At 48.5% G+C, this 14,494-nt stretch overlaps 1 protein-coding gene across 2 annotated transcripts in view; it reads right to left on the bottom strand.

Moving 5' to 3' along the window:
- RASGRF1 (Ras protein specific guanine nucleotide releasing factor 1) overlaps positions 1-14,494 on the bottom strand; it is a 66,428-nt gene that overhangs the window by 16,832 nt on the left and 35,102 nt on the right. The window contains exons 4-15 of one of the 2 annotated variants that reach the window (XM_058156244.1): positions 13,691-13,783; positions 10,669-10,922; positions 7,516-7,595; positions 6,134-6,327; positions 5,814-5,923; positions 4,407-4,525; positions 3,698-3,858; positions 3,332-3,398; positions 2,426-2,431; positions 1,423-1,553; positions 1,062-1,144; positions 135-428 (exon numbers count right to left, since the gene is read on the bottom strand). In XM_058156244.1, the coding sequence (XP_058012227.1) occupies positions 135-428; positions 1,062-1,144; positions 1,423-1,553; positions 2,426-2,431; positions 3,332-3,398; positions 3,698-3,858; positions 4,407-4,525; positions 5,814-5,923; positions 6,134-6,327; positions 7,516-7,595; positions 10,669-10,922; positions 13,691-13,783 (1,592 nt within the window). The remainder of the gene's footprint in view (positions 1-134; positions 429-1,061; positions 1,145-1,422; positions 1,554-2,425; positions 2,432-3,331; positions 3,399-3,697; positions 3,859-4,406; positions 4,526-5,813; positions 5,924-6,133; positions 6,328-7,515; positions 7,596-10,668; positions 10,923-13,690; positions 13,784-14,494) is intronic. The other variant, XM_058156245.1, reaches the window with a different exon arrangement.

Raw genomic sequence — 14,494 nt, 5'->3', positions numbered from 1 at the left:
GACCAGAAGGAAGCGATCTCAATCTTTCAACCTCTCCTCTCTCTCTCTCTCTCTCTCTCTCTCCCCCACCTCCTTCTCCTCTCAGCCTCATTTGCCTATTTTGAGCTTCCCCCATGTGGCTACCAAAGACTCACCTAGCAGGAATCGCACTGATCGGTTTCTTGTAGATGGTGATCAGCTTGTCCAACACAGTCATAGCCGTGGTGAAGACCCGGTACGAATGCAGGAAGGTGTTGAGAAAGTCAATGCTGAGGAATCTCAGGTCTGTCAGTCTTTCCAGGAGACGCCCCACGCTGGCATAGCGGATCTGGAGGACTTTGCAGGAGTTCATGGTCTTGCTGAATCGAATGTCCACGTCGTCACAGTACAGGCTGGTGTCTGACCTGGAGAACAGAGAGGGATGGAGAGAAGAAGTACAGCCAAGCGGCCTCGCCTGTGGTGACTGTAGCTTTCCAGGCACCAGACATGGTCACTGGCCTGAACCTCCAAGGGTTGGAGAGGAAGCTGGCTGGGATACCGGGAGAGGAAGCTGGCTGGGATACCGGGGCTTGCAGTCCAGGTGCAGAACCACCATTTTAAAATGAGTCCATGCTACTTCTTATTACAGTAAACCCCAAAATGGTTTACAACATTATTAAGTAACAGATAACAATCCAGCTATAGTTAATTCATTTCTTCCTTTTAAATTGCATTTACTTGCTAGAGAAATTGATATAATTTCAAGTAATTTCCAGGTCTCTTATTCTAAAAGACTTTTGGTTCCAGCCAAAACATTCCATCCAGTTTTCTCTCCACCTCTCTGAGATTCAGGCCAGTGAGACACTGGTGGGCATCTCTGTTGCCTGAAAAGATACACACGCCACAGTTTTTGCCCTGTCCTCACATAGTTCTGGAGCAGAGTCCACATTTTGCTATTCAAAATAGAGCAATTAACACAGAAGAAATTGTGGTACCAACTCCCTGTGTTATCGATGGCTTTGTTGGCAAGAAGCCTTTATAAATTAGGGGTTGCACCAAAAATACCATCAACAATTCTAGACAAACACAACTGCACTCCTTACTTGATCATCTGCGGAACAGAAACTTTTGAATTTTCTTCAAAGGCGTTCATCATGAGGCCATTACATCGGATGTTGTCTACACACTGAAACAGGGAAAAGAGATTTCAGGAAGCAGGAAGGATGGGATGGGAAGCAGTTGTGCTCTGCTGGTTTGGGAGACGTGTGTGTCTCTTGTAGGCATTGGTTCATTTGGCAACTACTTCCTCTTCCAACATCATTCTTCATCTTTGATTTAGTCCAGAGGATGCCTTGCATGTTGAAAAACAGTGAAGGACTTTCCTAGAGCCCCAGATCCTAACATCCCTAACCCTGCCTGGACAGAAAGTGTTGGTTCTTCATGGTGTAACTATTCTTTCCTCACCTGGCTGATGTCGCTGGTCCATGCAGCCTTTTCTTGCCTGGATGATGCCATCAGGATAATGGTATAAGGTGCGCTGTCTTTAGGTTCCACCACGATCTTGAAGTCAAGGTGCTCCGTATCTTGCCCAGATCCTTTATGTTGTTATTTTGAGGAAGGAGAGAAACAATTTAAGAAGATGGTCATGGGAAGAGAACGCATGGGGGTAAGTGAAAGGAAGGGAATAAGCTGGGCTGGGCCTTTAGCCTCCAGCTTGTGTGGCAGGTCATTCATTTTGGTGCGAAATCCTTTTCACCTGCTTAAGGACTGAAAGGGCAGCTCCTTCAATGCACAGCAGCCACCCTTTCACTGCTGGTGCAAGAGTGCAAGAGTGTGATAGCAGTAACTGAGAGGATCTTGGGGTTCCAGTGGACAATCATTTAAATATGAGCCAGCTGCTGCCATCAAAAAGCCAATGCAATCTTAGCCTGTATGAACAGAGGGGTTGAATCAAGAGCACATGAAGTGGTAATCCCACACGGAATGTTGCTTTTATTTTGGTCACCATGATATAAAAAAGATGTTGAAAAAGATGTTGATGTCTGGAAAGAGTGCAGAGAAGAGCAACCAAAATGATTAGGGGACTGGAGACTAAAATACGCGAAGAAAGTTGCAGGAATTGGGTACAGCTAGGCTTGTGAAAGGTAAGATGGATGCAGTGGCTCAGTGGCTAAGACCCTGTGATTGTCAATCGAAAGGTTGGCAGTTCAGCGGTGCGAATCCCTAGTGCTTTGTAACGGGTTGAACTCCCGTTCCTTGTCCCAGTTTCTGCCAACCTAGCAGTTCGAAAGCACATAAAAAATGCAAGTAGAAAAAATAGGGACCACCTTTGGTAGGAAGGTAACAGCGTTCCATGCACCTTTGGCGTTGAGTCATGCTGGCCACATGACCATGGAGACATCTTCTTTGGCTTTGAAACGGAGATAAGCAGAGACGGGAACAACTAGTACATATCTGCGAGGGGAACCTTTACCTTTAGGCTTGTGAAAAGAAGGACTAGGGAGACATGAGAGCACTATTTCAATATTTGGAGGGCTACCACAAAGAAGAGGGGATCGACCTATTTTCCAAAGCACCAGAAGGCAAGATAAGAAACAATGGATGGAAAATAATCAAGGAGAGAAGCAACCTGGAATTAAGGAGAAATTTCCTGACAGTGAGAACAATTTATCAATGGAATGACTAGCCTCCAGAAGTTGTGGGTGCTCCATCACTGGAGGCTTTCAAGACGAACAACTACTTGTCTGGAATGGTCTAGGGTCTCCTGCTTGAGCAGGGGGTTGGACTAGAAGACCTCCAAGGTCCCTTCCAACTCTGTTATTCTGAGAGGGACAGATGAGGCAGCTGGTGCTTGGAAGAAAGGAGCAGGAGAGAAATGTTCCCTTCCTCCCCACAGCAGCCCCAGGGTTGTGCTGGGCTTGTGAGATCAGCTCCCAGTGTCATGAACTGAGGCTTTCTTTGAAGTGAGACACCCCATTAAAAGCCTTCGTTTAGCAGTTGGAAACGCCAGCGAAGGCTGTGGATCTTCTCCTAGAGCTGCCTGCTGCACTCGCCCTGGCTTCCTGCCATATAGATATGGGGGAATGGCAGCCAGGAAGCCTCTCTGGCGGCAGCCTCTCTCTGGACTCCCTACTCCCAGGCATGCTCATTTCAAGCGTCAAGGGAGGAGGAGAGACTGTATAACTGCATAGGCCTTGTGGGGGGACAGGGAACCCCAGTGCCGCTAAGGCTGCAGAGGACAGCAGGGAACCAGGAAAGAGCTTAAGGGGGGGTATGGGGGGGAAGAGGTTGGGTCAGATTAAGCTGGGCTGGGTGGAAGAGCTGTGTGCCAGGCTGGGCGGGTGAGAGGGTGGGGTGTTCCAGAGATACATACGGTCCTCATCCGTGCTTTCCGTATCTTCCACCAGCGTGCAGTCAATGAGTGAAATCACACCGCCATTCTGGAGAAAGCACAGGGGAGGCCTTACGTGAGAGCCTCTCGTATCCCCATTGCTCCCTGACCCTCCTGCTACGTCTCCTCCACACCACGAGAAATGCTCAGTCACTCTCTGTCAGGCATACTTGGCATCCTGCTGCCATGCGCAGCCTCCAGTCGTGACAGGGGGTGGGGGTTCTGTATTCTGTACAGTAGCTTCTGTAAGGATTGTGTGGCCTTCAGTATGGGAGGCTGGAGACCAATGCACACACACCCCAAATATATTCTAGAGTAACCTGCTGCTCGACACTCTGTGTCTCTCACCTTCGTCAAGTGCAGCTTCCCTCCGGAGCCCCGGGTGCAAATGATCAGGTGCTTAGAGAAGAGGAAACACTGCCTCTCCCCCTCCTTCCTCAGGGACAGGGAGCCCAGCCGTCCACGCGTCACTTTCCCCTTCTCAGACATCGGCACTTGGATGAGGGACCCTGCGGGAGAAGAGCCACTGCCGTCACAGCCCTGGGGAAACCAGCTCCACTCCAGCAGCACCTAAAGACAGCAGGTCAGGTGGCAGCCCATGGTGGGGACCCTGTGCAGCCCAAACCTCTGCCCAGGGCTTTCAGAGCAGCTCTGGGTGGACGGAGGGGGAACCTGAGAAGAACAGGAGTGAAAACTTCCTGCACTGGTGCAAGTGTGCTGACCCTCCCAGCAATTGACACTTAGCTATAGAACCCCTCATGTTCTAAATTGGGGAGCCTTTTCCCAGTGGATTCATCCGTGGGCATGGTTACAGGTAGCCCATGAAAGGAATCGGGCTATTCCTCAATGGCCGTCAGGCCTTCCTATGGAGGCAACTTTTTCACTTAAATAACTCTTTTCCTGAACTTCCCAGGCTTGAATTTCTCTGGACAAGCCCCTGGGCTATCTGAGGAAGAGGAACTGCTGAGCCTCCTCAGGGCTCCCTCTGGGACTGCCCTTTCCTGGAGTATCTCCAGCTCTTTCTGGAGCTCTGGTGGCCAGAAGACTCGTGGGCTACCTTGTCTCACGAAGGTCTGGCTGGTGTCCAGGAGGATTTCGCAGCCTTCCATAATCATTCGCTCGATCGCCAAGTTCTTCCGAATATTTTCTGTTTCACTGACTTCATCGTGCATGATCCTGCATGGGAAGAGATCAGTCAGCCTGAAACCAGGGTTTTTCTTGCTGGACGGTCAACTCGAAAAGGTGGCTTTATACATGGCAGCTGCAGCGAGATTATTTTGTTCCAAAGATGGGAAGACTCTGAAATGCACCTAAGGGAGGGTGGTGAAGATGGCAGAGATGGCAAAATTGACTTGTTTGATCTTTACAAATCTTTTATGGAACACTTTTTGCTGAAAGAAAACCTGCAATTTGGGGAGTTGATGATCAGAAGGGGTAGAAAATGGAAAGAAGGGATAATTTTAGAGGACGAAATATAAATGCATTAACTGCTGTAAAGATCAGAAACCTCTTTTGTATCTTTTTTCTTTTTCCCCCCATTTACTTATCATCTTTGACTTTGCTTTTTTCTTTAAATTTGTATTGTTTTTAGTTAGCAAAAATATTGAATAAAATTAATGATTTATCTTTAATAAATATTTAATAAAATTTAATTGTTTAAAAAAGGAAGCGGGTCAGCTAAACAACAATAATTCCCACCATCATAGATTTGCCGGCTGTCCCTGGCTGAGAAAGCCAAGGGCTGAGAGAGTGCAGCTGAAGGATTGGCAGGAGGAGAGCCAGGGATTCCTCCGGCCCAGAGGCCCTGGGAGCAAAGCTGGCAGCTCATCTGGGCACTTGCCTCAAAGGGAAGCCTGGGAGCCACAGAGCCCGCTCTGGGGGGACTGAAGGTGAAGGGCAAGCAGGAGCTATCAGCTGTTTGAGGGAGCTGAGCTTCAGCTTCAGCTTTGATGATGGGGGCTTGATAAAAATAAGCACTTCTGAAGTTCTCCAGAGAGCATTTTTCCTCCCTGAAAAGCATTTTGGAAGAAAAGTCTCTGCATTTCTAAAATAACATATGTTGCCTTGTCATTATCTGCTTCACACATCCTGTACTCTGTGTTTCTGCTTAAGTGCAGATGGCTGCTTATTTTTCCCAAAGTGATAATTATACAAAAATGTGAGAAATTCAGAATTCTTTAAAGGTGATGGAGATCTTTGTATGGTGGGGTTCAGAGTCGGACGGCAGGACTCGGAGCACTGACTGGAAACCCAAATGGCTCTTCATGCCGTAAAAGCCTCATGGAGAGGCTGTTTTATCAAGCAGAATCTCTTGCCGGTTTCCTTGTGAGAAAAGGAGGCCAATGAGGACATGGAGGAGAGGACTTTCTCTGCAAAGGACTCTCAGTGGTGGGTGCCGAGGGAGCCCTGGGTGCAAGGGGCCCTGCCACCCCCTTCCCGCAAGGCAGCTCTCAGCCCCTCTGACCTGGAGAGTTCCTCCAACTTAGACTTGGCATAGTCCAGGCTGTTCCTCTCGACATGCTCGTGGGGCGTGTGGGCCAGCAGTTCGTGCAGGGTCAGGATGTATCTGGGGATCTGGTGGAGATACAAGAGAGAAGAGAACCAGGGACTGAGTTGGTGCTTTGGCTTGCCCATCCCTCCAGGCTTCAGAGGACTGTGCTGAGGCATCTGTGTCCAGCCTTCAGGATGGCATTTCCAGGACACCATACTAGGACCCTGAATGGGGCTTTCTCCAGGGGCGCATCATGTCAGTGCCCAAGCTGAACTGGTTCCCCATAGCCTCACCTGAAACATGGGGTAGGTCAGGAAAGTCTCCAGTGTCCGCTCCTCACAGTCAGGCTTGGCCTCGTAATGCTTCAAGAGCTTATCGAAATCCCGGTTCTGCTTGCAGTGGGCCAGGATCTGCAGGCTGTACTGGTGGTTCCGAACAAACTCCTGGTAGATGTTGAGCATCGGCAGGAGGATGTCGAAGAGGTCCGCTGCGGGCAAAGGCAGGCAAGCAGGCAGTGAGGCGGGGGTGCAGGAGGGGGGAGGGGGAGGCAGGCCCAGGCAGGCAGCAGTCTCTCCTTGCTGGGGGAAACTCCTTGGCAGGGCAGAGGGCTCCAATGAGTGGGATGGTGGTAGTATCAATCAAAGATCTCATCCCCTCCCAGCTGCCCTCTGGGCTTGTTCTCCCTGGAATCAGAGCTCTGGTGGAGGAAGTGAAGCTCCACTCCAGACACGTCCCAATCCAGATCCCTCTTTCTCAGTGCTGGTGGGAGAGATGGCACAGGCATCCCTGAGCCAGCCTCATGCAAGAGGCGCCTGTAGACTGGGACTACTGGGGCAGATCATTTTCTAAAGGGGTGGTGGTGTTTACAGTGTCCTGAGAACCATGAAAAGAATCACCCGATGCCCCTTCCAATTTTGGCACCAATAATGTACTACTGAATAATGCCCCTTTCCCAGCCAGCCATGCTGAATTTGGAAGCAGCAAAGGAAGGAAAGGAAGGGAGAGAAGTCTGAAAGAAAATGGCCCATGGAACATGAATCCTCTCTCTCTTTGGAGCCTTTTTTGAGTCCTGTTACAGTGGGTGCGGGTGGGGGTGGGGGAGGAGCTCCATCCCCTGCCCCCACGCATACACTCCTGCTGAAATAGTGTGATAGGCAGGAAAATTGTGGGGAGGGGGCAGCCGCTTTGCTTATCGCATGCAACATATTCAAAATCTGGTTGTGCCATTTGGCAGAGACGGGCTCAGGTGCAGTCCAGGCAGCACCATGGAACTCAGCCAGAAGAGCAGTGAACTTGCCAGCATCACTTGCTCCTGACTGAGTCGAGGGCGAATCAACAACACAGTAGTGGCAGACAGTTGTGTGTGTGTGTAGATTCTTATAGCCCAAGCAGTGCCGTCTACATAAAAGGGGCAGGAAGCCCCAAGTTTAGAGGGAAATATGAGATGAAAAGAACAACAGAAGAATCTCCCTTCCCAAACCAGGGGATACTCAGAATACTCAGTTTGCCTGGATTGGCAGCCTGGCCATGAGGAGGGGAGATGGAAACGGAATGGGGAACCCCACCCACCCACCCTTCTGGATGCCTGGAAACCAGGCCCTATGCACTTTGATGAAGGTCCTTCGGGTTTGGTTTAATCTCGAACAGGGTAAACAGCAAATTTCCTGACACTCACCAAGCACCAAGGTTGGCCAGCTAGAGATGCGTGCTTTTAAGCCCTGGTAGAAGATCTGGTGTAAAAACATGATGGTTTCACTAAAAGAGAAAGAAATGAGGGCCAGGAAGTTAGGAACTGAAAACCTGGCAATGGAGGGGAGTTTGGCTTATCACCTATGAAAACTCATTTTGCTGGGAAGAAAATGTCAGTTGTCCCCAGGCTGCTGGATAGTGCATAGCAGAGGAAGATAAGATGCGTGCTGAGTTTTTCCTCACTCAGCTTTCTGCATTGGTCTCCTGAATCAAAGGAAAATTATTCCCAAATCTGAAAGTCTGGGAGAGCAGCCGATCACACGGGAGCATCACCTGTGTGTGTGATTTTGGAGAGTAGCAAAGTGTTGCCAACAGACTCCGAGTGTCACAGATTAGCTGATTCTTTCCCACCCCACTTACAATTCCCCATAGGATCACAGAATTGTAACCTTGGAAGGAGCAATCAAAGCCATTGCAGGAATCCACATTATTGATCAATTTCAGCAGCAGCCAATGCTCCCCTTAAGTACACCCCCCCCTTCATGGATTCCACTATCAAACTGCTTGTTTGTTTAGGAAGCACAAGTGGAATCTGCCTTTTCTGAACCCAAACCCATGATTTCACATCCTGTCACCATGAGAATGAGAGAGTAGAAGCCCAGACCTTAAGAGAAAACTCCTTGGAGATCCTCAGAAGAGAGTTATGTGGCTACTTCCTCCCTCTCTCCCTCCCTCCCAAAGAGACATTGGATTCCACCCCTTTTTCTGCTCAATCTTGATTCCCTGCTCCCAGATTCCTGAGAAAGACACTATCTCCCTTAGTCCCTGACACAGCTGCACAGGAGTGGGTCATATCCAGTGGTGGGATTCAGCCGGTTCTAGGCAGTTCGGGTGAACCGTTTGTTAAATTGCCGGTTTGCCCCACCCCTTGCCCCTCCCCTCCCCACCATTACTTACCGGTGTCGCGGCACCATTTGTAAAATTGCTGGCTCGCACTCTCCTCCCCCCTGGGAGCACACCCAAACCGCTTGTTAAATGTCTGGCTCAGCCGCCTACCACTCTGTTCCCCATCTCGGACTGCCCATCTCGGACTGCCCTGACCGCTCCAGCAGCAGAAGGCAAGTACAGCTGAGTACTGCCCTGGGGAAGCGGGACTGGGAAAGGTGGTTGACCTGCGCCCGCCCGGCTGCTGGCCGTGACTTACCCCCATCCAAGCACCTCGCTGGCCACAAACCCGCCGACCGAAGTCTGACTCCATCCAAGTGTCTCGCTGCCCACCCAACCCAAGCGCCATGCGGCCGCCAACCAAAGCCTGCCTGCATCCAAGCCTCTTGCTAGTCAGCCGATCCAAGCTCCTCGCTGGCCACGTGGCCAGCGAGGAGCTTTAATCGCTGGCTAGAGAGACGCTTGGATGCAGGCAGGCTTTGGTCGGCGGCCGCATGGCGCTTGGCTCGGGTGGGCAGTGAGGCGAGTGACACACGCCTTGCTGCCCCCCCGATCCAAGCCCCTTGCTGGCCATGTGGCCAGCGAGGAGCTTTAATCGCTGACTAGCAAGAGGCTTGGATGCAGGCAGGCTTTGGTCGGTGGCCGCGTGGCGCTTGGATTGGGTGAGCAGCAAAGCGTGTGTCAATCGCCTTGGCCTGCCGCCCACCCAGCAGGACTGTCCTGCGGCCGCCTCCCACCCATGCAGCACCAGCCTACCCTACCCCATCTGGAGAAAGAGTGATGGAAAGAAAGAGAGGGGGCAGAAAATGATGAAGGAGAGAAAGAGAGATGAAGGATAGAAGGGGGAGAAAGATGAAGAAGAGAAAGGGGGGGACAAAGATGGAGAGAAAGGGAGGGAGGGAGAAGGAGAGATTAAGGAGAAAAAGATGGAGAGAAAGAGAGATGAAGGATAGAAGGGGAGAAAGATGAAGAAGAGAAAAGGGGGGAGAAAGATGAAGGAGAGAAGAGATGAAGGAGAGAAAGAGAGATTAAGGAGAGAAAGATGGAGAGAAAGATGAAGGAAAGAAAGAGAGATGAAGGATAGACAGGGGAGAAAGATGAAGAAGAGAAAGGGGGGAGAAAGAGAGATTAAGGAGAGAAAGATTGAGAGAAAGAGGGGGGAGAAAGATGAAGGAGAGAAAGAGGGAGGGAGAAAGAGATGAAGGAGAGAAAGAGAGAAAGGGGAGAAAGAGATGGAGAGAAAGAGGGAGGGAGAATGGATTTGTTCTGGTAATTGGTTTAACAAGCATGGCACTGAAAAAGTGACTTATGACTGTTTTTTCACACTTACGAACATTGCAGCAAACAGTCATTAGGGCAAAGAAGCTATGTCACATGACCACCTGGACATGCCCGCCCGGTCACATGAAGCACCGCAGTTGTGACATGAGTGACATGGTTATTAAATATGCTGCAACAGGGATAAATGATGACCGGTCATAAGTGTGAGGACTGATCAAAAGTGCGAGAACCTGTCAGAAATCACTTTTTTCAGTCCTCTGGGTAGTCCCTATGCACATGACTGAAAAAAGTGATTTCTCACAGGTTCTCGCACTTTTGATCAGTCCTCACACTTATGACCGGTCATCATTTATGCTTGTTGCAGCATTTTGTGCATAGGAACTACTCAGAGGGCTGAAAAAGTTATTTTTGACCTGTCCTCACACTTTTGACCGGTCCTCACACCTACAACTGTCCTCACATTTTATATTTTGCACCCTATCTTGTAACTGTGGTGAAGAGAAGCAGTTGTGAAATGAGTGACATGGTTGTTAAAAATGCTGCAATGGGCATAAATGTGAGGATGGTTATAAGTGCGAGGACCGGTCAGAAATGACTTTTTTTAGCCCTCTGAGTAGTTTCTATGCCCATAGCCAGGGCCACCCGGTCACATGAGCAGCTAGCCACGCCCACCCAGTCACATGACCACCAAGCCACACCCCAAAATAAGCCCCGCCACAGAACCGGTTGTTAAAAAATTTGAATCCCACCACTGGTCATATCTGGCCAAGCCCTCCCACTCCCCAGGTTCCCTTACCTGCCTTAAAAATCACGGGGCAGGGCACGACCAGAAGGCAGCCACCCAGTGGTCTGATGACATTTATAAGCCACAGTGACAGCGATGGTTTTCTTTAGCAGATTCCTTCCGACTCACCTGTTCAGGAAGATGCTGCTGACGTCGTCATGGGTGATAGGGGGCTTTTTAGAACTGGCTGCCATCCTCAGCGGGCGCAGGAAGTTGTTGACGAGGATGTGCAGCTGCTGCACGTACTCGGCTTCGGCTTCCAACATGCTGAAGACAACCTGGTTCCTCTTCCGCATGCTGTCGGCGTGAGGGGAGCGGATGTAATCCTGGATGATGGTCTTCCACTTCCTTCTGCACAGCCATCCCCGGAGAAAACTCTGGACCTGTTTCCAGAGAAGAGATTCCAGATTTTTGCCTGTCAAGTGCAACCCCAGATCCTTCCCTGAATCTATTATGTGGCAGACAGATCCTTCCACAGGAAATCTTGTTTTCAGTGTCTTGAAATTATTTTTGGCTTTTAAACATTGATTCTCCCAAGCCTTGCATTATTTTCATCAACTGTCTTAATGCAGTTTATGGTTCTGTGATGGTTAGTGCTCCATCATCTGAACCACATTTAAGCTTATACAGGTAATCCTCAACAGTTCATTTAGTGATCGTTCAAGATGACAAAGGCAGTAGTGGGTTGCTACCGGTTCTCCCCAGTTAGCAAGAACCGGTAGTAAACATTTTGAGTAGTTCGGAGAACCGGTAGTAAAAATTCTGCCTGGCCCCGCCCCCAATCTCTTGCTGCCTTGCGACTCCCAGCTGATCAGCTAGAAGGAAAAAATCAAGACTCACTTGTCAAAGAAGAGGGGGGAAAAACCAAGACACCGTCCCTTTAAATTGAGAAGCCAAGAAGTCTCCCAACTGATCGGCTCGCTTCTCAGCCAGGAGATCGCTTGGCAAAGAAGAAGGGGGGGGGGGAGAAACGCTGTCGTTTTAAATTGACAGAGCGGCTAGAAGCTCTTTTCTGGGTCAGCTGAACAACAAATTGGATAAGAGGAGGAATTCTTATATGGTTCAATGTTTTTGAAGTTTTGGGGTTTGTGCAACATGGGCTTTGTGTTTCTAAAAAGGTTTGGACAATTTCCATTGTGAAGTATCCTGTCTTGAATGAGTTTTCTGCCTGCTTGTAAATGGAGCCGAACTTCCGGCTTCCACTTTTTATGATCTCTGCTTACGAAGTTTCCTTTATGCAGCTGGTAGGAATGTGGAATTCCAGGCAGGTTCCTTGCTAGCAGCTTGATTATTCCTTAATTATCTGGGATATTTTATTTGGGAAATGAAGAGGGGGGAGTTTGATTCCTTCCCAGAACAGATTAGTGGGGTGGGGAGGAAATGGGGATTTTAAAATAACCTTCCCCTGGAGTGGGGAGGGAATGGGGATTTTAGGCTTGCTGTCAAACATCAGCCATAATACTAATGATTGTTTTGAACAATATGCAGGTTGTATTACATGAATGGCTATTTTATATGTGAAATTATGACTGAAACCTATATAGGTTCACACTGTCAGGAAGTTTGTCCTTAGTTTTAGGTTGCTTCTCTCTTTGTTGAGTTTCCATCCATTGCTGCTTGTTTTGCCTTCTGGTGCTTTGGAAAATACTTTTCCCCCCCCTTCTTTCTAGCAGCCCCTTAAAAGCCTGTTGCCTATCACACTCTTGGGCAAAGCATGTGAGCCATTTCCTCCTTTCAGTGGTCCATGAAAGTGCATCTATAGCAGAGGTCTCTAACCGTGGCCACTTTAAGACTTTAAGACAGCAAAGCTGGCTGAGGAATTCTGGGAGTTGAAGTCCATAAGTCTTAAAGTGGCCAAGTTTGGAGACTCCTGATCTATAGTATGTAGATAATAAAGTTGGAAAAAGGTGAACAACATTTTTGCAGAACTATAGATATGTTGAGGCTGGGTGTGACAAGGAATGGCTGGGAGGGGAGGGGCCAGGCGAGGTACGCCTTGACATGAGAGACATTGAGTTGGCCACGCCTACCCAGTCACATGACCATCAAGCCACACCCACTGTCACATGACCATCAAGCCACGCCCACAAAATAAGCCACGCCCACAGAACCCACCCCTGGACAAGGGCACCGAAAAAAGTGATTTATGTCTGTTTTCACATTTACAACCATTGCAGCATCCCCATGGTCACATGATCAGAATTCAGATGTGTGGCAACTGGCTCATATTTAAGACACTCACGTTATCTCCTTTTGCAGTCTTTTGATAAGCAAAGTCAATGGAGAAGCCAGATTCACTTAACAACCTTGTTACTAATTTAACAACTGAAGTGACTCACTTAACAATTGTGGCAACAAAGATTGTGAAATGCAGCAAAACACACTTAAATGTCCCACTTAGCAACAGAAATTTTGGGCTCAATTGTGGTAGTAAGTCGAGAATTACCTGTATTCCTCTCCATAGAATTTGTTGCCTCCAATTTTTTCTGCCAATATTTCTAAGGCAACGATCAATAATAAGGGAGAGAGTGGGACTCCTTGCCTGGTACCTTTCCTTATTGGAAAGTTTGTGGAAAAGATTCTGTTGGTCACCAGAATTTTTGCCATTTGCCATTGAGACAGACTTTCAGTCCAGGCTATGAACTGCCCAGGATTTCTTTTCTTGGATACCACAAGTAAAAAGGGCCACTGCAGGTGATCGAAAGCTTTTTCTTTATCTAGGAAGATTTGTGCTGTCTTTTTCATTGTTGTTGTTGTTGTTGATGATGATATTATTAGTAATATTATTAATTAATAATCTGCTGTATTACCTGCTGCTGTCCTTAATGTTCCTCTTACATTCCTCTCTGGAAAATAACCTATTTGGTTGATATGATATGAAACATTTTTGCAAATCAAAATGATACCAGAGGCCAGCCCTTAGTCTGGCTGCACAGCAGGCCAGTTTCTGTTTATTGGTTTCTTAACAGTAGAAAATTAAGTCAGGTGGCACAGCAAACATGGTGCTCCTCCCAGGGGAGATGCTGGAGGCCACAGCTCCCAGGGCTCCACCAACGACAGGGAGAACTGTCTGAAGCAGGCCAGCCCAATCTCTCAAAATCAAGAGTTGCACCGGAGGACCGTGAAGCTGGGGGCAAAAGGGGCTCCTCACCTTCTTGATCTTCTTGATGTCAATGTCATCATCATTTGGCATGTTAGCCTGGTTGGACTGGATGCGCTCATGGTCCTTAAGTAAGGCGGCAATCTGGTAGGACAGAGAAAAGCAGAAACAGGCTTTATATTTTAATTTATAAAATAGTTTTGAAAGAATGGGTTCCCTCCAACCAGCTATTAAAAGGGGTGTTAGTAATGTAGGGGTGTGTGATTTAATGATACAGTGCAGGAGGAATTGTGAGCCCAAAACCAGGAAAGGGGAGGGATAAATAGCAATAGCACTTAGACGTATATACCACTTCACAGGGCTTTACCGCTCTCTCTAAGCGGTTTACAGAGCCAGCCTTTGGCCCCCAACAATCTGGGTCCTCATTTTACTGACCTCGGAAGGACAGAAGGCTGAGTCAACCTTGAGCCGATCAGAACTGAACTTCTAGCAGTCAGCAGAATTAGCCTGCAATACTGCATTCCAACCACTGCATCACCATGGCTCTTTTAATAACTACTAACTTAAATAACTAATAACTACTACAGCAATAAAGAGTCCTGCTTGCAAGATGCCAAAGGTTCTATTTCTCTGTGCATCAGATACCAAAGAGTTAGAATCCTTCAAGCAGCGAGGGAGATATTGGTTCAGGGCAAAATCAGAGCCAGAGCAAAGCAAAGCAGAGGAACCTGCTAGTTCAGCTGCTACCATTCAGATCATGAATTCTGGGAGGGGAAATAAAGCTCATCAGGATAAGATTCTCAACCCTGGCCTTCACTGGGCAGTCAGTGGCCAGGCCGAAAAACCAGATGGGGG

The sequence above is a fragment of the Ahaetulla prasina genome, chromosome 13, assembly GCF_028640845.1.
Source record: "Ahaetulla prasina isolate Xishuangbanna chromosome 13, ASM2864084v1, whole genome shotgun sequence".
NCBI classification, from domain to species: Eukaryota; Metazoa; Chordata; class Lepidosauria; order Squamata; family Colubridae; genus Ahaetulla; species Ahaetulla prasina.
Note: the sequence above shows the minus strand (reverse complement) of the source record. Positions and strands in the feature narration are given on the sequence as shown.